At 44.7% G+C, this 24358-nt stretch overlaps 1 protein-coding gene and 1 long non-coding RNA gene across 2 annotated transcripts; both read right to left on the reverse strand.

Moving 5' to 3' along the window:
* Positions 1 to 10448: 10448 nt before the first annotated feature.
* Positions 10449 to 19845, reverse strand: LOC129070121 (uncharacterized). The gene is made up of 3 exons (XR_008529097.1): positions 19713 to 19845; positions 19263 to 19412; positions 10449 to 10673 (listed from the first exon to the last, which is right to left on the reverse strand). It is a non-coding gene; the product is annotated as an uncharacterized LOC129070121 (long non-coding RNA).
* On the reverse strand, positions 15994 to 16530 carry LOC129070120 (60S ribosomal protein L23a-like). The gene has a single exon (XM_054572919.1). It carries the CDS (start codon positions 16522 to 16524, stop codon positions 16054 to 16056), a length of 471 nt encoding a protein of 156 aa, XP_054428894.1. The 5' UTR covers positions 16525 to 16530; the 3' UTR covers positions 15994 to 16053.
* Positions 19846 to 24358: the final 4513 nt, after the last annotated feature.

The following is a 24358-nucleotide window of genomic DNA, read 5'->3' on the forward strand; positions in this document are numbered from 1 at the left end:
ATCCCTCAAGTGAAAGAACCAGCGTGCTTGGCACACGCCCTTAAGTCCAAGGGGAGGTGGGAGGACCAAAGGGCGCAAGGGTAGGGGCAGCAGCTGCCTGCGGCGCCCCTTTACTCGCACTCGGCTCGCGCCCCTGAGAAAGCAGCTGGAATCTGCGCCAGCCAATCAGCGAGCCGTGCCGCGGGATTATTAGCATGCGCTGTGCTTGAGCCCACCTGCCACTAGGGGGCGGTGTGTGGCTCCGCCGGGACCTAGCAGAGCCTCAGGTGACACATGCATGTCCAAGACCCACAAATGGGAGGATCAGTCTTAGAGAGAAAGCTTTTCAACGCGGGACAGAGTTATGTACAGAAATGAGACAAAGCAGCCTCACTAATAAGCGCGGTGGAAAACAGTTCCTCTCCCAATTCTGCCACTGGCCCACTCGGCAATGTTAGGCAAGTTCCTTAAAGTCCCTAGGTCTCAATTTCCTTATCTGAAAAATTAAAAAGTGAGATAATATGCAACAGAAGGATTGCTATATTAATGAGTGAGGAAGTGTGTAATGTAATGCTTGGCCCTCAATAAATGTTTTGAAATGTTTAAGAGGGGAAATGATAAAGTGGATTGGTGAGATGTTGGTTAATAAAAGAAAGAAAAGTGAAGAAGAAAGAGAATCCAACTGTGGTCCTTACTGGACCAGCTGACTAGTCTAGGCACGTTCTATTTTAGTTCTCTGGTCCTTAGTGTTTTATATCTAGAAAATGAAAGAGTGACTCTCCTAAGCAATCATCAGAGCCCTTCATGTTTTGTCATATAAAGCATCTTTTCCTGGGTATTTAAGCTGGAAGGCTATTGATTGCAGCAGATAAAATGTTTCAGGTGAAAGAGAAAAAAGAGGGACTTCCCTCAGGAAGGCACAGTCAACTCATGTACTTTCAAGCAGCAGCTATTAACTGTACTTTTGAAGGTACATATTTGTAAGAATCTGTTGAAAGCTATGAACACTCTCAGGAAACATGGCTGTGTGTGCATGTGCACACATACTCACGCACCACTGACTCGAGTTTGCAAACATTTTTAAAGGGTTTATGGCTGGTCTTCTTTGGAGCTTTCCATGGGCTCCCGTCTCAGACCCAGACCACCCACTTCTAAACATCCTGGACCCTCCAGGGGTCCATCACTGAGAAGTGTGTTTCTGGTGTGAGCTGAGACCCAAGGAGAGTGCTGGAATACCCTGACTTTTTTTTTCACAGAGCATCTTCGGGGCCTAATATTATGTAGAATACACACTGGGATGTGCTGGAGCAGGGGAACTATGAGGTTTCTTCCAACTTCACCTTTCCTTATTCTCTAAACCTTAAGTAGAGAGGAGGTAACTGGCTTTCCTGAGATCAAGAATGAGAAGACTAAAATTAGTCAGGGGCAAAAATACAAGGGACTTCCTTCTGCAATAGGATAGGAGAGGCCTCAGAATGCCTGCCACTTTTTCTTCTGTCAGACCCTGTTCTCTAAGCAACCACATTGTGTGACACCCACCCTTTAGTTCACTGGAGTAGAGATGCAGGATGTGTGACTCAACAGCCGGCCCTCAGCTAATGATGTGGCCATGATGTGGATCTGAAAATCTTAGGTGAGCTTGTTAGACTCTTACCTTCATAAATGTCAACTTGAGCCAGACATAGGAAAAGTCAGGGCCAGAGGAAGTGGAAGCCAACTACAAGCTAAGGTTACGAGGAAGCAGAACTGTAAGGTGAGCAGAAGCCAAAGAGAAAAGAGAAGCAAATAAACGAAAGAGGCCAAGAGCAGCAGCGTGGCCTACAGAGAGATCCCTGGACTCGCCTGGCTCTGTGCCTCTCCAAGGACACATGCTCTTTACAAATCCTCCCATGTATTTTGAGTCTTTATTTCTTGCAACCAAAAGGATCAAACATGTAGTGTGGTGTTAAAAGTTTAGTGACCATGTCCTGAAAAAAAATTGATTTAATTTACCTATTTATTTAAACAACTAACATATTGCATGTCAGGCATTGTGCTAGAGTCAGGAATTCAAAGCAGGCTATAACTCAGTCCCTGCCTCAAGAAGCTCACAGGTTAATGGGGAGAAGAATACTTTAACAAAATGGTTATAAAATGGAATCTATTTGTAATAGTGATCCAGTCAATGCAGGGTACCTTATCCCTGCTCCATAGAAGAGAAGATCAGGAAGACTTTCTGGAGGAGGAGTCTAAAAGGAAGATAGGGGGGTTAACCAGGTGAAAAGGGATAAATGCAGGTACATCACAGAGAACAGTGCAAAAATGGACACAGAGACAAGGATCAACATGCTTTGAGGGTGGTGACAAATAATTCATTGGACACAATATCCCATGAGGTTGGGGAAAGGGAGGCAGACAGGAATCAGACAGTGAGTGGCTGGCTTTGGTAGGGGGTGGAGGATATGGAGAGTTTTGGTCAATGATTAAATGGAAGGGGCACAGGGAACTGTCTGGAGTAACAAACATTCTATATCTTGATGGGAGTGGTAGTTGCAGAGGTAAGTTTGTAAATTTGTCAAAACTCATCCAACTGCATTCTTAAAACTGGAGCATAACATTGCATGTAATCTACACCCCCCAAAAAGATTGACCCAAAAAGCAAATATTATCTTGCAATATGGCAGAGGGACATAGTACTAGAATGAAATCCCCCTGTGACTCAATCACGTAAGTGGACATCCGTCATCATTACTATTGTCACTCTAGTCATCAGTGTCCTCCTCCTCAACAGCAGGGTATGACTCAGTGCCTAAATTGTGTTCATGCTGCCCTGGACACTATATAATGTGACTTACATGGACCTTGTCTCTTGTAGGATAAGTATCACCCAGGCACAATGATGTGGTCATCCACAGGAGTGCCCTTTAAAACCCAGGTCTAAAGGTACCACCACAGGAAAATGTCTTAACATCTCCAGTCAACTCAACAATATAATTCCATTCACTGTGCTAAATACTGAGGAGATAAGCTTTAAAAGGCACGGGAGAGAGGGGGATACGTACCCTAACTCTCTCCTCCAGCTGCCTCCCATTGTTCAGTCCTGACCAGAGGCCAGAAGGCAGAGCAGCTGGGCGATGCAGTCTGCGAGGGCCAGCTTCCGGGAACACAGGCCAGGGCAGAGGTGGGCAAAAGATTCCAAGTGAGAGGGACTTGGTGCAGGGGAGAGGGTACAAACTGTGCAGAAGCAGCACAATGGGTTAAATGCCTTTGACAGGCTGGATGCCCAGAGAAGAGTTCTCAGAGGGGACCCTATGTCCCAAGCACTTTGGGCAGCTTCGTAGCTGCACCCCCTGCCCCTGCACGGACATCTCCCAGCCTGGGACGGCAATCATGTTGAATCATCTTTCTCCCAGAGCCCCTGCCCCTACTCTACCCCCTGTTTGCATTTTACATAATTCTGTCTCATGTGAATTTGTTATGTTTGTGTATTACATTTGCATTTCTTAAAAAAATCATATAGAAGAAAAATAATACCTTAGATGCATGCATGTTGCTTCCTCACTCCTACCACAGAGGCAATATCTTATAAAAACATATTCTGGTAGGAAAACCAGAGGCCCTATTTGCTACCCAGAGAGCATACAGGGCGAGCTGGACAGAATTCCCCTGTGCACGTGTAGGTTGGCACCAGGTGAGCCACAAAGCAAGTAGCGATGAAGAACAGCCACCCCTGACCCTGTACTTTTACCTCCACAAAGAAGCTATTTTACACCTCTGGAAGCTGGCCATACCTGGTGGCCTTGGCTGTGTGATCAGGGAGAGTGAGGAGGCGGGGGAAACAGTTGGAACTTTTCTGGAAGATTTCTTGCCCCTTCCTCATCCAGGAATTGTTCAGAGATTATTTGAGCCCATGGAGGCCACCAACTACATCCAAAGTACAGTCCTAGAAGAACCTCATCCTTATCTTTTTTTTTCACCCTACATGCAGAGATGATACTTTTGTAAGCATTGCCAGAGATAAGCATCATTCTGTCTGCCAGACCCAGCTCTGTGGGCTTCACCTCTGTCTACCTGTGTCTGCTACTTTTCTGTCAAGGATGTTCTTATTTTTCATTATAGAAAATTTTGAACAGTGCAGTTTTTTAAAGGACATTAAGCTTTTCCACAACTCGAAATAGGGTTAGGTATTTATTGTTTGTTGGGGTTTTTTAACAGATTTTATTTACTTTTTAGAGAGAGGAGAGGGAGGGAGAAAAAGGGAGAGAAACATCGATGTGCAGATTGGCTGCCTCTTGCACACCCTTAACCTGAGACCTGGCCCGAAACCCAGGCATGTGACCTGACCAAGAATCGAGAAAATGTGACCTTCTGCTTTGCACAGACCTGCACTCAACCCCCCTGAGCCAAACCAGCCAGGACAACTTCAAACACGCTTTGGTTTTAAGACAGCAATGGGGTGAAAGGGAAGTGCAAAAGCCTCAAGGCACCAGAAGTGTGTTCTGGTGCCTGCTCCGCCTCTGACTGGATGTGTGGCTTTTTAGAACAACCTTACTGAAGTGTATTTGGCATACACTCAACTGCACATATTTAATGTGCACAATTTGGTAAGTTTTGATATATGTATACACTTATGAAACTACACCCATGATCAAGACAGGGAGTATATCCATTTCCCCCAAAAGCTTCCTTGTGTCCTTTGTGACCCTTCCCCCTGCTGCCCCCCCAGGCAACCAACCACTGATCTACTCATTCTTCCCCTTCCTTTCTCTCTTTACCTTTAGAAGACATGCCTTCTGGGTTCAAAATTCAAGCCACTTTACAGACACCAAATGGAGTGTTTTGTGAAAAGTACACACCTTTAGGGAAGAAGGAATGTGGAGTGACTGCTAAGGAGTATGGAATGTCTTCGTGAGGTAATGAAAATGTTCCAAAATTAGATCGCGATGGTGGCTGTGCAACCTTGTGAATATAGTAAAACCACTGAATTGTATACTGTAAGAGGGTGAATTTTATGGTATGTGAATTATATTCTTAAACTTGCTGAGGGCAAACTCAGAGAATTCTAATTTTTCCAAGGTATTGGTATTATAATCCCCCTCCCTCTCTCAAACACCTTCAGTGGCTTGCAGTCACTCTGAAGGCAATGGTCATTTCTCCTGCCAATCCCCAAGGGAAGACATGGGTTCTAAGGCAGAAAAGGAAGTAATTCAGAAAGTCGCCTTAGGTACTAGTCTACTGCTAGAACTCAACTACCCACTGCATGAGAGCAAGCCCAGGGCTGGGAAGAAATGGAGTCTGTAATCCCCAGGAATCAAGCAGTGTTTTGGTAATAAAATTGTTCTAGCTTCTATTTCCTTTTTGTTTAGCCTCTAGGATCTATTACATTTTCATTCACTATTCCAGATTTCTCTGCTATGTGTTAGAAAGTATTGAGTTTTGTTCAACGAGCCTTTACCAAGCACTGTTTCTGGGGTGGGAACTATATGAAGCACCCTGATGCAGAGGTGTCTATAGGCCTGTTTCGAACTGGTCTCAGCCTATTAAGAGCCAATGTTGTGGCTGGACCAGCCCTTGTGGTTCTTATTATGATTGCAAGATCCTTCAGCAGCAACCATCAGGAAACTGAAAAGGTACAGGTTTGTTACTTACAGGACCTGGAAACTACACAGTATGCCTGGGGCTACGCAGCAAGGTTTAGGGGGCGAGAAGGTGGAGGAAGAAAGAGGTCTGGGGGTCTGTTTTCATTGTTGTCCAGGAATGGGGGGTCTAGGGTTTCCTACGAATCACTCTTTATTGGTGAATTTAAAACATAAGAGCCAGAATTTAAAGCGCAGGAAGACAAAACAAACAAGTAACCCAACTGGTGAGTTATTGAAATTAACTGAGATCTCTCAAACAAAGAAGCTCAGTGCCCCGGCTGCCTGGCTCTTTATCTGGTCCTGTGGCTGACAAAGTGTTTATTGGGATAACTGTCTTTGAAGTGAACACCTTGGCAATCAAAGCGTAAGTCAGGCAGTTGCATTACAAAAGGAAGAAAAAGAGTCTGGACTTAAACTATAAGGGCATTTTCAGGAGGGAAAAAAGATGAAAATATAATTCTGGAATTAATGTAGGCGATGATGATACTGGAGTGTGTGGAAGGCAAACAGGAAAATGAAGAAAGAAAAGGTGTTAAGAACCTGCTCAAAGGCATGGGGGTAGGAAATGATAATGGTGATACATACGTATCAGGCATTAGCATACCTGCTCCATTCATTTAGTACTCACTACAACCCTATGAGGTAGATGTCTATTATTAATATACCCATTCAACAACTGAGTAAATTGAGACTCAGAGGATACATAGCAAGCTGAAGTTCACGCATTTATTAAGCAGCAGAGCCAGGCTTGGGGCCAGGCAGCATTGCCTCTGACTTCATACCTTACCTCCAGGCTGTGCTGGGATATTCTGATGGGCCAGGCCTGAGTCATGTGCTCACCCCCAAAATGAACTGAGAGCTAGCTGGCTTCCTACAGAAAAATCATAGTGTTCAAGATCAGAAGAAAAGAAAAGAAAAAGAAAAGAAAAGAAAAGAAAAGAAAAGAAAAGAAAAGAAAAGAAACCTAGATGTTGGACAAGCAAAATCAACAGGTGTCCATTGTACCATCGCTTCAGAAGTGCAGCTTGTCCTTTCTCTTGGATTGTTTGCTTGGAAAAAATTTTCCACGGACAGTCTCTCATGGGTCAGAGCCTAAACAAATGCAGTGGTTTCTGATATAGAATGTCAAGTAGTTTTTCAACAGGATTGCATATTTACATTCATTTGCCCAGACTGAACTAACTTCACCACACCCTTATTCGTGTTGGATGCTGTTACATTTTTTAAACCTAAACAATTTTAATTTTACTAGATTCTGTATTTATATTTGCATAATTTTCCTTTTATTTTTAGAGCAGAAAATCATATTAAGAGAGTATATAAATAATGAAATAAGAGGATATATAAAAGTTGGTTAACCAGAAGCTCTGAATCAACAGATGAGCCACTTGGGGCCCTGGGGGTGAGTGGGAGGACTGGTGTGTCCACTCATCACTGCAGCACTGGGTGTGAAGAGAGACGAGAGCTGGCAGGGCCAAGCCCAGCCTGGGGTTCAAGCTGAAAAGATACTTCAAATGTGAAACTTGTTTTTAAATTGAGGGTCATTTTAGCAGTGTTGTTGCATACAAGTCAGACTTCACGTCAATAAAAAAAAAAATGCACGTGCACATCATGAATAAAAAACTGCTAGAAAATTGTTGAGGAGTTTTTGGGTGCCTTATCACGTTCCTGTGGCTTCATTTTTTAAAATCTTGATAAGGTCAATTTCTGACTCTGTTAGTGATGCTGCTAGGTGCATATGGGTATGAAAGGGTAAGAAAGTGTCCCGAGGATATTTATCCGCACCCTCCCATACAGGCGCAAGAGCGTTTTTTCCTCCTGCCGTGGGGTCAAGCTAGGTCTAGAACATAGAGGTGTGGATCCCTCCAAACTCCTAGAGAGGAAGTGCAGGCTCCCTGGGGGCCGACTTCCGCCGGCGGCCCACTTCCGGCTCCGCCCCACCCGCCCCCGTTCGTTAATTTCACAGGTAACTGTCCACGGCTTGTTGGGTTCTTTCTACACACCCGCGGTGGGCTCGTGGGGGTCGTGCGGTGGAGGTCGTGCGATGGGGGCGTGGACCGCAGAAGTCGGGCCCGGAGTCCTGGGCGGTGCCTGCCCCGCGCACCCACGTGCCGCGGATTTGGAAGGGTGAGGAGGACGGGTTCATAGACCAGCCTCCTGGAAACCATGAGGCCGGGACCCCTGTCCCTCAAGGTGATGCCTCGGAATTGGCCCCTCCAATATCCAGAGCCGTGGACTTGTTTCGCTTTTATAACTGCTGAAGACCAACTGGCTCGTAGAAAATAATGGTGATTCCCCAATTTAAAAATAGGTGATTTTAGGGCCTGAGAGAACGACCCACCTACCTCTTTAAAAGTCAGGTAGCTAAAAAATGTACCTTAATATTGAATTGTGGCCAGATATAGAAGAGAGGGGTTAGGTTAAAGGTTGGGGAGCTGGGGCCCTGAAAGAAGAAGCGGGTACAAGGGAACACGCAGAGTGGGGAACACGCCATGTGGAAGGAGGCCGGAGGCACCGCGGTGCAGCGGGTCGGAATGCCCTCCCTGTGGGAAAGGAGGGTTAAGGCTTAGAATCAAGGAGAAATGGGACTCCAGCGATTTTAGATTGCTTCCAGAATACCGCCCTGGGTTATTTCTCTTCCAGAGCAGCCACTTGCCACAGGTGCCAGCCACCTGTTTTTTGAACTGCCGTTTTCTCAGTAATGAAATGAGGGTATCTGACATGGTTGTGCAGTGGTGTATATTATTTTGTGAAACGGATTTACTCTGACACTATTTTAAAAGAGTATGGGGGTCCTGATTGGTGTGGCTCAGTGGATTGAACGCTTACTTGATAACGGAAAGGTTGTCAGTTCAGTTCCCAGTCCGGGCACATGCGTTGGTTGCAGGCCAGGTCCCCAGTTGGGGGCGTGCAACCCACGGATGTTTCTCTCCCTCTCTTTCTCCTTCCTTCCCCTCTCTAAAAATAACTTTAAAAAAGAAAAGAAAAAAAGATTGAGTTGGGGAATATTTCATATAAGGAAGCTATTATCATAATGTGTTACTGGGGGAAAAAAATAAAAGACAAATTAGTCCGGCATTTGAACTACGGTCTCTGAGCACAGTTAGTAATAGAATATTAACTAATATTAAGTAATAGAATATTAGTAATAGAAATAGATTTGTTCTGAAAAGTCCTGCAGCAACGAAACTCTTCTTTGATTAGCCTGGCGTTTTCTCAAGTATTTTGTCTGTGAAAATTTGAGTAACACCCTATTAATATATCTCCAAGTGGTTTTCCCCCTGAACCTATACTGGGAAATGCTGATACAAAGAAATCGTTTACCTAGGGGGGCTTGGATCTGCTCAAAAGGCACTCTCACTTCTCAAAAGACATTTCAGAAGTACTTTTTGAGAGTCATCTGACTGGATTTCAGCAAGGGTAGTTTCCAGTTTATAAATGTTGCAGAAAATCGTCCATAATTAATGAAGTACTACAAGCCCCATAATATTTGGAAAAGGGACTGAACTTTTCTTGCCCTCTGTCATACATACAACATGCACAGTGGACAATGTCTCAATATCATTGAGCAAATATTATCAACAGATAATTACTAATAAAACAATGGGAGTAATTATTTGGAAAAATATACAAATTGTTCCAACTGGAAATTTTACAGTTCAGGGTTTCTTAAATTTCTTAGGAAATGCGTTCCTCCTATCTATAGAATGTAATTTAAAACCATTTAACTGTGTTGTAAGTAAGCATTACATGACATTCACTGGAAATTTGCCATAATAATATAGAATAAAATTTAGTAAAAAATAATTATCTTGAACTTCATTTAAAATTGCTTAGTTACTGAAGTAACAATAGAAGTTCTTGAGGTAGTGTCACAAGTGTGACACAAATGTCTGTCACGGAGAGCTTTGAAGTGACTTACTAGTATGTTACTAAACATGATTTCAAGCAAGACCTGCCTAAGGATGACGGGTAACAATATGTTGCAGTGCCCTTGTTCCAGCGTCTGGTCCGGAAACCTAGCTTCATTAGTTCACAGAGGTAAACAGGCTTCAGAAGATACACTAATGCAAACCAAACTTAAAAGGGACTGATGTATAAAATGGGAGTGTGAATTTATTCCTTTCTAGTGAAAAATTTACTGGTCAGCTAGATAATTTTATTTGCCAACAGTGTGTTCCTTCTTGAAGGAGGATCTACTTGGGAGTCTAGATTCTTTATACTACAGTATATTATAATGGAGACACAGCACAGAATCAAAGCAATGAGACTGTTAACCAAGTTTAATAGCATCAGGTGTCTTCAGTCTACAAAAGGACCTGCCAAATTGGCTAAGTATTCATTTTCAAGGGTAGAAAGCCTCCATCCCTTTCAGAGATGCTCTCCCCATATTCTTCGTCAAGCTAGAGTACAATGTAATTGACTTGGTTTGAGCTTTTCTGCTTACAGTCTCAATCCAGCTGTGCCTCCCTGAAGTTGCACCTAACTCACCAGGTTTAGATTTGGGGGCTTCATAAACAGTCTCTTGGGTCCTTTCTATTGATGACTAATTTCGTTCTATATATTTGTTCTCTTTCTAAAATTTAAGTGTCTGTGGCCCCATGGTTGGTTCAAAACCATGGGAGGGTCCTGAGTGAAATCTGAAAATGGCCCCCATATGTGGTAGGCAAGGAGAGACTGAAGAAAAAAACGGTCCACTCCAGATTGTAGGCAGTGTTAGTAAACGAAAGGGATTTGTTTGCCCACACACATCAAAGCCCAACTAAACGCAGACAGGAGTTCATAGCCAAGAAAGTGAAGGTTTATTTTTAAGGAAATGGCAGCATGCCCAGAGTCACAGGTGAGCCCACGCTCAAAGACCTGGCTCAGCGACGGTTTCCAGGCATGGGTTATAGAGAGGAAAAATCAGAAGTCATGGAGACTAAGGGAGGTTGGATCGTGGTCTCTGTGATTGATTGCCGCCGGGTAGGAGGTAGTTGATCTCTGCATCTGGTCCTAATGTCAGCAGTGGAGTCACTTCATCTGGTTTCGCAAGGATGTGGTTGGTGGAGTTTGTTCACTTTACAGGGCCTGGAACTGAAACAAAACTGCAGCCTAGATACTATCTTTTGTTTGACTGAAACTCTTTCTCTGTGGTCAACAGACCTGAGGCTTCGTTCCCATGATTGTTTAATGCTGACCAGGGCCTCATTGTCCTGAGGGCTTAATGAGTAAGGGATTGGATTTGCAAGGGAAAATGAGGCAGATGAGTCAGGTGCTGGATTAGGCTAATTTGTTTCATTTTTAACTGATTTTAAAAAATGCTATTGACTTCATTGGGTGACATTGGTTAATAAAATTATATAGGTTTCAAGTGTTCAGTTCTGTAATACATCATCTGTATATTGTTTTGTATGTTCACCGCCCCACGTCAAGTCTCCTTCCATCACCATTTATACCCCCTTTACCCTCTTCTACATACCCCTACCCCACTTTCCCTCTGGTAATCACCATTCGGTTGTCTGTATCTATGCCGCTTTTTTCTTAACACCTTCACCTTTTTCACCCAGCCCCCCAACTCTCCTCCCCTCTGACAGCCATCAGTCTGTTCTCTGTACCTATGAGTCTGTTTCTGTTTTGTCAGTTTATTTTGTTCATTAGATTCCACATATGAGTGAAATATGGTGCTTGTCTTTCTCTGACTGGCTCATTTCACTTAGCGTAATGCTTTCCAGGTCCATCCATGCTGTCACAAAAGGTAAGATTTCCATCTTTTTAGGGCCAAGCAGTAGTCCATTGTGTAAATGTACCACAGCTTTTTAAAAAAATTTTCACCCAAGAACATGTTTGGAAGGAAGGGGGAGAAACATCAGTTGAGAGAGAAACATCAATCAGTTGCCTCCTATATGCACCCTGATCAGAGATTGAACCCACAACCTAGGTAGGTGCTCTAACCAGGAATTGAACCCACAACATTTAGGTATACAGGATGACATTCCAACCACCTGACCCAAGGTTAGTGTTTATTCCAGATATGCAAAAGTGACTAGATATTTAAAAATCAATCAGTGTAAGTCATTAGCAGAAAAAAATAAAATAAAATCATGAACCACCTTGACAGATGCATAAAAATGATGAACTCAGGGAAAGAAGCTTTGAGAAGTAACATCAGATTCTTCTTTCCTTCTTCCCACTAAGTTCTGTCTCTTCGATTTGAACTAATTTGTAGGAAAAATCTGGAGTCTGTTTCAGGCCTGTTACATCAAAAGGGCTGTGATAACAGGACCCTCTGGCTTTGTATTTTTCCCCATCTCTGCTTCTATGTGTCTTTTCCTGATGCTTCATTCTGTGAGGCAAACAGAAAGAGGCTGGCAAGCAGGTACTATTAAACAATTAATTGTTGTACCAAATGCTCTGGCAGGTACTAGAGGAACAGAGGAACCAAGGTCCGGAAGATTAAGTAGCTCATCACAGGTCTCACTGTTGATAAATGGCAGGACTGAGATGTGAACCCAGTCAGTCTGATTCCAGAATTCAAACTCTTAATCATGCTGTATCACTAACTCTACCTGTACTTAACTAACCATACTACTAAGCATCAAGCACCCAATAGACATAAGGTACATGTGCTATGAAAGCACAAAGGAAAAAGATTAATTCTGACAGGGTGGTAGGGGGTGAGTTCATTCTGGAAGGTTCTTAAAGAGAGGTAGCATTTAAACTGGTACTTAAAAGATGAAGATTTGAACTGGCAGAAAATGAGTGTATCTAAGTCAGGACAGGCTGGACCCAAGGTTCAGTACAACAAAGGCTTATTTCTCTCCCAAATGCTAATTCCAGTTGGCAATGTCCAGGGCGCTCCCTCAATGTCATGACTCAGCGAACCACGCAGCTACCACCTGTGGCCCTTGATTCCATCACATGCTTTCGCTGTCACTAAGCAGGGGATGGGACAAAAACGCAGAGAATTTGCAGCTGCCCTTCAGTGCTTTCAGCCTGGAAACCACACACATGACTTCGGTTCATGGCCCACTGGTTCTCACTAAGACAGCACATGGGTGATGAGGATTTACTGCCTTGGGCACTGAGGGAAGGGACATTCCAGGATGAGGAGCTGGCAGGTGTGAAGACATGAGAGGATAAAAATGCAGGGCAGGCATTGGGAAGAACAAACAGATCTAGGACCCAGGGAGCCTGGGACATCATTTCATAGGCATATTAGTTTGCTCAAGCTGTCATAACAAGATTCCACAGACCAGGAAACTTAAACATCAGAAATTTTTCATCTGGTTCTGGGGACCAGAAAGTCTGAGATCAAGGTGCCAGCAGGTTGGTTTCTGCTGAGGCCTCTCTCCTTGCCTTGCAGGTGGTCGTCCCTCTGGGCACATGCCCCTCATGTCTCTCTGAGTGTCTTAATCTCCTTTTCTTATAAGAACACCAGTCAAATTGGATTAGTGCCCCCCCCCCCGCAACAGCCTAATTTTAGCTTAACCACCTTCTTAAAGGTTTTGTATGTGTTATAGACTGAATGTGTCCCCGCTGCCCTCAAATCCATACACTGAAGCCCTAACCCCTATTGTGACTATATTTGGAGAGGGAGCCTTTAGGAAGTTATTAAAGTTACATGAGGTCTTAAGGATGGAGACTTGATCTGAGAGGATTGGTTCTTATGAGAAGAGACACTAGAAAACATGCTGTCTCCCTCTCTCTGGAAACACACAGCAGTCATATGAAGACAGACAGGATGGCAGCTGTGCACAAGCAAGGAGAGAGGCCTCAAGGTGAAACCTACCTTCCCAACACCTTGATCTTGGATTTCCCCGCTTCCCGCTTCCAGAACTGTGAGAAGATAAATTTCTGTTGTTTAAGCCACCCAGTCTGGGCCATTTTATTATGGCAGCCCAAACAGACTAATACAGTCTTTGAATACAGGCACATTCTGAAGTCCTGGGCGTTAGGGCTTCAACACATGGATTTGGGGGAAATACAGTTCAGCCCCTAACAATAGGCAACTAGAAGCTGTGGAAGAGAAGCCTCATAGTTTGCCTTGTTTCACAAGATTACAGAGGTCACAAAAAGGAAGGCTTGCAGAGGTGGGAGCCCAGTGCGCTGGTGATAGTAACAGTGGGGACAAGAAAGAATTAAGCGCAGGAGCACCGGAGATACGGACTCTTGTCCTGGGCGACTGGATACGATTTGGTGAGGGAAAAAGAACGTGATTCCAAGGCTTCCAGCTTCCATGCCAAGAAAGTGGTATCAGTACACCAAACAGAGAATACAAAAGCAGCAGCCTGTTATGGAAGAAAGCCTTCAGTTTGTGCCATGCTGCTGGGAATGCACACAGAAACATCTAGGAGACATGTGGAAATGCGGCTTCAAGCTCTGGCGTGTGATGAGGGTTTCCAGGGTGAGGGCGCAGCACAAGCAGAGGGATGGAGGCAAGAAACATCAGGGTACATGCCAACAGTACAGTGTCAACAGAGGTCTTTCCTCGCCTGTGAACTCGGTCCTTTCGGCCCTCCCCATAACCACTTCCTGCTACGTCTCCACCTGGAGGGCCCCTCAAAAGCAGCCAACACCCTGACCCTGTCCTCGAAATCCAGACCCATCCAAACACAATGCTCGCTTTTTAACTCTTTCAGTCGTGCAGTAGCTATTACCCTGCAGTTCATTGTAATTCTTAAGTAACATTGTATGAGCCCTCAGTTCACCAACTCCTTTTATGTGCACGAATGTCCCTGTGGTCTCAGTGGGACCACTGGTTTCCCCAGATTCTGGGAAGCTTTTTATGTCAGCTCTGTGAGCCTGGGCCTGTCATTTAACCTCTCTGAACCTCAGAGTTTTCATCCTCTGGGGATGGAAATTTAATGCCTGCTCCATCTGTTAAAAGGGTGGTTGTGAAGATCAAATGAAAATATTGAATGTAAAACAGTTATAAAATCTCTAAGGCAATATTGGAACGGTGACAGCCAGGGTGGGAGTGGTCGTGATCGAAGTTGTCGTCGTAATATGTCCTTTAGGGACTAGTCAATAAAGCTACAAAAGCAAAGCTCAGCCAGACAACCGATTCTAAAGAGAGATTTAATTGAATGCTTCTTATGGATCCAATTTTATGATTGTTACAAATAACATAATCTCTGTCCTCTAGGGATTGGGGTGACAAAGCATATAGACAGATAAAGATGAACACCCAGCACAGGATAAATTGCGCCCCAAATGCAGGATCATCCAGATGGTTAAGGAACGCTTCCTGGAGGAAGTGCACTTTGAAGAGAACCCATGATGTGATCTGGTTGAGAGACCTGGCTGCACTGGAGAGAAAGAATCATTCAGGGGAGCCCTGAGTTGTTAAAATCCTTCCTGCCACCTCCTCCTCAGCCAGCCACCTCCTGAAGCTGGAAGGCTCCCATCTCCCCAAGGAGAGAAGGAGTGTGGGACAATGTCCTGAGTCAACCTGAAAGCAGGGATTTCCTCTTTCAATCTTTTGCTGAGTCGAAGTTTGCATCTCTGGTTCAGAGTTTGAATCACCATGTCGAGGAACCGCCACAATGAGGTGCACGGTCAAGGTCACTCAGGGCACAATGCTAGCTGTTCAGCCAGCAAGCAAGACTGACTGCAGGCTGGCTTCCTCTGCACGGACACATTCGTGGCTCACAGAATTGTTCTGGAATGGAAACTTCATTACAGCTCCATGCGGAGCTGCAGACCTTGGTCTTTGCAATGCCAAGGCCTGGCGGTGTCTCAGGCCATTGGATCAGCAGAGCAGCCTACGGCAGCAAAAGAAGCAAAGAGGTACCACCAGCAGGGTGTTGGGGGTGCTGGGAGGTGACCCCCCTCCTCCTGCACATGGATAGGGGACCAAGGAGCCGTGAGCTGCAGGAGTCACTCCTTTTGGTAGCAGCTAGCTGTCCCTTCTTCTCCAACACACACACATACAGTGTTATACTAATTTTTAACAACAGGGCGTAAAACTTTCTCTTCCTTTCACTCATAACTTTACAGGTTATTATAACTTTGTACCAAAAATACTGTTACTTCACGAGGTGAAATGACCATCTTTTTAGGGAGTCAGGGAGCTGAGCAGTGGATGGAGGAATTTTACCTGTTCTGCTAGTTTGAAATTTAAACTGCTCTGATAAAAAATATCAGCAGCTTCATTCCTTTCCCTTTGCATTAAAAAAAAAAAAAAGTATTAACCTATTAACCTATAAGGAATTTTAAACCTTCAAAGAGACCAATAAGAATTATTTTCATTTTTTATTTTTTTATTTATTGGGGTGACATTGGTTAATAGGATCATATAGGTTTCCAGTATACATTTCTTTGATACAAGATCTGTATATTGCACTGTGTACCCACCACCCAAAATCAAGCCATCTTTTATCACCATATATTAGTCCCCTTCCACCCCAAGACCTTTTTTTTTTTTTTTTTAGTATAAAATTTTTATATTTAAAATTAGCCAGCTGGACTCAGTTTAGATGATCCCAATTTTGCTGGCAACATCCAAAGCATCATAGTCTGGAGCCAGTCGAACATACACCTTCTTCTCCCCATCAGGCCTGATCAAGGTGTTGACCTTGGCCACATCAATGTCATACAGCTTCTTCACAGCCTGTTTGATCTGGTGCTTGTTGGCCTTGACATCCACAGTGAACACAAGTGTATTATTGTCTTCGATCTTCTTCATGGCTGACTCCGTAGTCAGGGGGAACTTGATGATGGCATAGTGGTCAAGCTTGTTTCTCCTGGGAGCGGTCTTCCGAGGATATTGAGGCTGCCTTCGGAGCCGCAGTGTCTTAGGCCTCCGGAAGGTGGGAGACGTGCGGATCTTCTTTTTTTTGTGGCTGTGGACGCCTTTTAGCACTGCTTTCTTTGCTTTCAAAGCCTTTGCCTTGGCTTCGGCTTTGGAAGGGGCAGGGGCTACCTTCTTAGCTTTCGGCACCATCTTCGTGAAAAGGGTTCTATTTTTAAAATCACAATAAAGAGAAGCAGGTTTCTTTACGGCAGGGAGGTCCCACTGTGCATGAAGTAAGGTTTTGCTGGGGAATGTGAAACATGTATGTTCCATGTGTGTTTTTAGGGACTTGCTATGGTCTGAGTGTTTGTCTCTCCCCCCAGATTCATATGCTGAGACCTAACCCCCACAGTGATGGTATTAGGAGGTGGGGCCTTTGGGAGGTACTTAGGTCATGAGGGTGGATCCCTTGTGAATGAGATTAGTGTCCTGATAAAAAGAGACCCCCAGAGATCCCTTGTCCCTTCTACCACATGAGGACACAACCAGAAGTCCATAATTGGAAAGCAGTTTGTACGAGAAACTAACTATGCTGGCACTCTGATCTCAGCCTCCAGAACTGTGAGAAATAAATATCTATTGTTTATAAGCTACCCAGTCTCTGGTATTTTGTTTATAGCAGCCCAGACTGACTAAGATAGGAGTCTTCCCATTAGGGTACAGGATAATTTTCCTCTGACCTTTTCCCATGTAAATTCACTTAAGTGGTTCCCTTAAAAAATTATATTAAATCTAAAGTACAAAAATTATGACTGAGTCCTAGGGTCTTAGAGGTGTGATCTCGGACATCTCCTTGTCTGAAACAGAAACCCCGCCCACCAATGACAGAAAACCTACCTTGATTTTAAAGCTTGCCAGAAAAGGTCCTGCTGTGGCCTTTCTCCGGGCTGCCCTCATCTTTGTGTTCTGTGTGCATCGCCCGTGAGCTATCTCCCTTCATCAGACACAGTGAAGACCCCTGGCCCTCCCCCAGACTGCCACTGCTCCTCCCCCGGCACACATGCTGTAGAGCAGACCGCAGCTTCTGGGCTCTCTGCAACCCTGACTTCTCTACAACTATTTCCTAAGGTCACAGACAAATCCTGCAAGAAAAAGGTCATCGTTGGCCTATCTGACCCCACCACAGGCCAGGCTTTCCCCTTCTCAGATTCCATGTGACTGAGATATGACATTAAGCGTATGAAAGAATCCAGACAGTCACTAAAAGTATCCGAAATTGACGGCTTTGATATGCTGTCCACCCACACTCAGTTACTTTTCACATCAAGTAGCTGTCACTCTCCATAAAAGATCTTAGGGCATGAAGTGCTCCTAGTTCCCTAGGGACAATGTGAATCGTGTCCTTGCTGTGCAAAGACGTACTGGCAATCTAAAATACACCTCCCTCTTTCCTAGTAGGGGCTCATGTCCCAACTGCAATGCTGCTATTCAAAGTCCAAATGCCCAAGTGCCATATGCTGTTAACCCTCATTTTTTTTACCATTGAGAATAACCATTGAGAATCATCTCAAGCTTTCCAGAACCTCCTTCTAGAAACAGAATTGCCTATTGGCCATCACTCTCTGGCTCTGATCAATAGCTGACACACATCAGATCCACCGCTAAATGCATGTCTCCCATGTTATGGCCCTCGTCCAGCACCCCATCCGCCTATGGGCCTTCTCACATCCTTCAAGAAGAAGCAGCTGAAGCATCACCGAATCTTCCAGAATCCTCTTGTGATAGTCAATAAAGGAGACAGTGAATGTCTGTACTTAGACACTTCCTCCACCTTCCAGGTTTCTGCTGTGGCACCTGTGATGTTCTGCTGGGTTGGTGTATGTGGCTGTCCCATAACTGGACTAGAAGCCACTTGAGGACAGGGACCATGTCTCAAATGTCTTTGTTATCCCAGCATCTATCAATGTCTGACACATAGCAGGTACTCAATAAATGTTTGCTAAATGGAGGAATATATACATGATACAAGAGTTCTAAATCCACTCAAGCTTCATTAAGATCCCTATTCCTTGCAGTCCTTGTCCAAACCCAACTCTTCCCCTAAGGAAAAGAGGGAAGCATTTTAGAGAGCTGCCAGGACATAGGAGGTGACAGGCAGGAGCCAGAACAGAGCCCTGTGGATGCCGGAGGTCACAGCAGGCTTTCTAGACATGCTTTTGGGTTCACTGTGCATCGTCAGCTAACTCCCCCCGGCAAAGCTCCTGGACTGTGGGTGCTCCACCTCCTTCTACCACATCTTAAACAAACCCAGGAGCCCTCCCTGATAGAGTGCTAGTTATGAGGTCTTGCAACTCAGAGGGAGTGGCAGTGTGGCTGGTGGGCCTGTTTACCTGGTGTTTCAGTGGCTATAGGAGCCACAGGAGAAAGAATGGCCCTTCTACCCAGCACCTCTTCCCCAACCTGTCATTTCTTAGGCAGCTGCAATATAGTGGACACAGCAGGACCCTGGGTGAACTCTCTTAGTTCAAGGAAAAGAAAACACCCCAACCATTCCTCTTGTTCACATCAGAGTGGTCTTTTGAACTTGAATCTGACTACATCGCTCACCTGCTCGAATGTCTTCCTCTGGGAAAAATTGGATGACCTTTGAAAGACATAGATCTGAGATCTTCATGATCCACCTTTGTTAAGCAACAGTGAACAACCTGCTTCAAACACACCAGACTGGCACACACCTCTGCCCCCTGCTGCCTGGGTTTCCCTTCTGTCCTTTCTCTGCAGAAGCTGGGCACCCTTCAGTCTCAGCTTCAAGGTTCTCTCCCCCTACTCCACACGTGGAATCATAGAGGCTCCTTCGCAGTGCCCGCTGTACTTTTCATTTCTCCCATTGTGGTGAGACCAGTGTCACTGTATCACAACCTTCCAGTGTTGGTCCTCAGTTTCCTTACCTGTAAAATGTGAGTAATAGTCTCTAGTGTTGGTGGAGGGATTGATCCTGGGAAGTGGCAGCAGAGGTCCACCAAAGTGAGCCAGGGAAAGAAAGGAGGGCAATCCAGGTTCATTCTGTGAACTCCTGGAGTCCTGGTCGAATGGAGCCTCTGGGAGAAACAGTAGAACACTTTCAGAACAGTCCCACCGCATAGGAGGAAGCTCCTGGTAACAGGCTCTTCACCCTGCAACAATCTGCACAAGCAGTTCTGATTCTTCAGGATCAACAGGCAGCACAGAAACCTAAACAGATACTGTTCTCATTCCACTACATGCCAGTCATTTAAGACCACAAGAAGTGCTCTCCACTCCCTCTCACAAGCTCTGAGCCTCCCAGCATCTCTGCGGACACTTCCCAGGGTTAGGTCACTGCCCACCTCCCAGGGCCCAGGTGACCGGGCCACGCTTACCTTCGGGAGAAATGCCATCCTCGGCCTGTACTGCTGGCCTTGGTGTCGGATTGTCATCCTGGATCCTGGATGAAATCAGAACCAGAACTCAGAAAGGAGAGAAAAAGCGAAGCTCGCAAGTGAAAGAGCCAGGGTGTCTCGCACACGCCCTTAAAGTCCAAGGGGAGGTGGGGGGACCGGAGGGCGCAGGGTGGGGACGGCAGCTGCCTGCGGCGCCCCTTTACTCGCGCTCTGCTCACGCCCCTGAGAAAGCAGCTGGAATCTGCGCCAGCCAATCAGCGAGCCGTGCCGCGGGCTCATTAGCATGCTCAGCCCTTGCACCCACCTGCCGCCAGGGGGCCATGTGTGGCTCCGCCAGAATTAAGCAGAGCCTCAGGCGAGATCTGCGTGTCCGAGACCCGCGAGTGGGAGGATCTGTCGCAAAGCGGTAGCCTTGGCCCACACCACTAAAGCCCGGAGAAGTGAAAACAGTCTACCACGGGCTTTGGATCCCTGGCTGGCCTGCCACCAAGTCACTGGATGGGGGTTAGCAAATTACTTAAACTTTCCAAGCAGGTCAGTTTCTTCATTATACCAGAGAAAAGCAAATGAGTGGGTGGGAAATGACACCTGTCTGTCAAGTGCTGTGAGGACGAAGTGAATAACGCAGTCGATTGGTAGTGGAGTGTAGTTGGCAGTGAAGAATGTTGCTCACCTGCCAGATGGGCTCGCTCTAAACACCGCATTTGCCACTTAGCTGTAGGAACTGAAGGGACTTAGGGAAACTCTGGGGCCTTCGTTTTCCCATTTGACCAGTGAGGATACTGTGCCCGCTCTGTGTGTGTCGTTTTGGGGTTTTGGTGGGGGTGATTATTTTGGTTTTGGTTTTGGGATTACTGAGCTAATGCTTTTAAAAGCACTGATGACAGTAACTGACACGTGGTGAAATGTTAGGTAAACCATAGTTTCTCTTATGTCTTGAGACTCTTTCTTAAAGATCACATACCTAATGGCTCTGTTATATACATTAATCTGAGATATGTCCTGTCAGAATAATAAGAGAACTATTGGAATAGTAAATGGAGGTGAGAGTATCTGCTCTGCATGCAAGTTGATTACTTGGGGTCAGATCTCAATTCTGCCACTTACTAACTAGCTGTGTGTTTTGGCGCAAGTTACTTAACCCCTCTGTGCTTCAGTTTCTGTAAAATGGGGATGGTGCAATGACTGCCTTCCTCATAAGGTTGTTAAGGGGTGATGGAGTAAACCAATCAATAGATATCAGTTGTTCATATTATTAATATTATTATTAAAGATAGTGTAATAGAGCACACAAATTGGAATGAAAATAGTCTCAAGTTGACAGTTACTTCCTTCTCCTTATTCTCAATTTCTTCATCTGTAAAAGGAGGGACTAGAACTAACCAATCTCTGACAAGATGAGACCTCTCAGGTGGAACACTCAGGATTCTCAGGATCAGGGACATACCTGTTTTTCATTTCTAGAGCGGGGCAATGGCGGGTGGCAGATAAAGTGGCTGTCAGAAGGAAGTGGGTGGTCATTTGCCGTAAGCGGTCCACTCAGCTAACAACTCTTCACATAATCTGGTTCCTACCCCAGTGGAAGAACCGAGTTCCTGCCAAGGTATCGAGACATTTTAGCTCTGAGTTAAAGCACTGGCATAACAGTTTCAGAAACCGGACTCTGAAGTCTGGTTGACTCATAGGGAAATGACTTGACAGAAAGCCATGACGTGTAGCTTCCAGCCCCAGCCGGGCCATGGCAGTGGTGTGTGATGGGGGAGGAGAGGGACCACTAGTTTCATCCAGGTTTTCAAACCTGTTGGAATGGGTTAAGCAAAGTAATTTCAGAATTATTTTAAATGTGTGTGTATCTATGATCACTTCCCCCATTCTCATATGTTTTTTAAATCTGAAGCTATACTTGCCCTTCTTTTAAAAAACAAAAAAAGATTTACTTATTTATTTTTAGAGAGAGGGGAAGGGAGGGAGAGAACCATCAATGTGTGAGAGAAACATTGATCAGTTGACTCTCACACCCCCCAACATGGGGCCCTGGCCCACAACCCAAGCATGTGCCCTGACCAGGAATCAAACTGGTGGCCTTTCAGTTTAGAGGCGGGCGCTCAGTCCACTACGCCACACCAGCCAGGGCTCCATTCTCATATTTTTTTGATTTGGGCTTTTTACCTTTTTTTCTTGGTCAGTTTAGATCATGATGTATCTACTAAAATGAGGTAGTGTGCCTGTATGTGTGTGTGTTTACTTGAAAACCAAATTTTATTGAAGAGTTAATACTTTAAGATCATCTAGTAATTGGATATTTATGCTGTTTAAAGTAGTTAACAGATGTGAGAGGGCTCTGTAAAACAGAGAAATACTTTAGGTATATATAGTGGCTGTCTGTGGCACTTTGCATCCATTGTCCTAAAGTAATTCACGGTATCCTCTTGTACTCTCCAAAGTGACTGTGGATGATAACTCATGATCCCCCAATCACATGGTCTAACGATGGTCTAACCAAGCCTCCTCATTTCCTGGATGAGGGAACATCATGGGCTGGTGGGAAGAGAATATGACTAGGACTCAGGACACCAGATTCTGATTCCAGATTCATTACTGACCCACTGGGGGATTCAGGCAAGTCACATCACCTCTTGAAGCCTCAGTCCCTGGCTAGAGTCATTCGGCACTTTCCAAAGTTTGCAGTAGAAGTCATGTTTCTCAAACTTTAATGCACACACTGGAGAACTTGTTAAAACACAGGTTCTGAGTGTGTAGGTCCATGGGAGGCTGAGAGTCTGCATTTCCAGCAGGCTCCCAGGCAGTGCCCATGCTGATCTCAATCTGAGTAGCAAAAGTCTACAAAGACTTGTTCCACAGACTACAAATCAATATGACATTTAACAAAAGAAGTGGGGAGAGGGTTATAGTGAAATACATTCAGACATCTGTATGAGTAATACATTTAAAAGGGAGTGCTTACTGCAGGGCTTCCCAAACTCTCTAAGCCTATTTCCGAAAAGAATGACTTGAGCAACTCAGAAGAAAAGATTTTCAGAAGGACAAAGGTCTTTATTTCATCAGCTGATGGAACAGAGGCAAAAAGGCAGCTGGCTTGCACTCTCATGCTCAATCCCCCACCCAGATGAAGAGATAAAGTCTTTGATTGCTTGCCACACTTAAACCTCTGTGCAAAGAAAACAGCTTCACCCACAGCTCCCTCCAGATCCCCACTCCAACTGCTGGCTTGTATTTTGGACCATGTGACTTGACACCTAAGGAACTAGACCAGGGACACTGCAGTACTTGACCCAGGCCACTACTCCATAGACTGGCCAACTGTACCATGGCCAGATATAAAATGATGACCTGAACCAACCAAATTGTCACACTTGAAAATAGTCATTTGAGCTGACTAGTAGAGGTGGCCAAATCTGAAAAAGAAGCCCCCAGATGGAGTCATGCCCATGATGAAGCAAAGCCATAGGTGAGCTAAAGTTATAAGAGAGACAAACTCTGAGCAGGCAGTGGAAGCCTCGGGTAGAAACAAGAATGGAAGAGCCACACAGAGCCAGGCAGAGATAACCAAGAGCTCTTCCAAATGGAAGTGAAGGCCACTGGGGTGTTAAATAACAAAAGCAAATTGTATCATTTTTAGTTAGTCTTCCCAGGAGGTAATGGGCTACAGACTAGGGAATGATGGACACATGATATAGTGGCGTTCCAGGAAGCCCAAAGCAATTCGTCAGCTATTTGTAAAAACAGCGGAACTTTATTGTCATCAGATCTCCATTCTGTCCATCATCACCCTATATCCACCCTAGTCTTGATGCCATATTTAATTTGTTTTCCTTGTCCTGATATTTAGTTTACACTTCACTATTTTATATTATGCATCTCCTGTGTGCCTCATTTTACATATGACTCAACTGTAAAATGAGGCATTGTGTAGGTAAAAAAATAGATCAGATGAGAACTAATTTAAGTGGAATTGTGTCTGAATGACCACATCCCCAAATACTCCTTAACCATCAGTGTGGGCATAGAGATAGGTCTCTAGCTGCACCTCACAGGATTCACTCCAAATTCAATCCTGTTTAAAATCATAATGATTTTGATAACAATCAAACACTATGATGACACAGTGTTTAAATTTTCAAACAAAGACACACAATAAAAGAAAGGCTAATACATTAGGAAGAGCACTTGGATCCAAAAGTTCTTGCCAATGAGAGCTTAATCCAATGTGCTTTGATGAAGCACTGGTCATATGCCCACATTGAATCAACATCTCTGGGCTAAAATGCAGTGGTAGGATTTCTAACTGTTATCAAAAGTCGTTATAGGAATGAGTCATGGGAATTTCTTTGTGAAAAAATTCTGGTTTGAGCCAAAACTCTTGTCAAGATGTTATCCAGTCTATCTCTCTACCATCTACCATAGGAGAAATTTCTTTCAAAGTTTAGTACCGATGAAAACTTAGTTTTCCCTATAACAACCCACAATATGCCCATTTCCCTGATCAAGAGAGATGTGCATTTCTTGTTTCCTTTTTCGTCTTCACCAGCACAACACTTTAAATATATGGCATTAGGCTCTCTTGGAACAACTGAAATGAACATTTGATTTCTAATTTTCTTCTC

Source organism: Pteronotus mesoamericanus, unplaced genomic scaffold, assembly GCF_021234165.1.
Source record: "Pteronotus mesoamericanus isolate MK-2021 breed Mesoamerican mustached bat unplaced genomic scaffold, CSHL_Meso_final contig_246, whole genome shotgun sequence".
Taxonomy (NCBI): Eukaryota; Metazoa; Chordata; class Mammalia; order Chiroptera; family Mormoopidae; genus Pteronotus; species Pteronotus mesoamericanus.

Bases quoted from the DNA above. Each gene is read 5' to 3' on its own strand.
- LOC129070120 (XM_054572919.1), bottom strand. From the start codon at position 16,524: ATGGTGCCGAAAGCTAAGAAGGTAGCCCCTGCCCCTTCCAAAGCCGAA.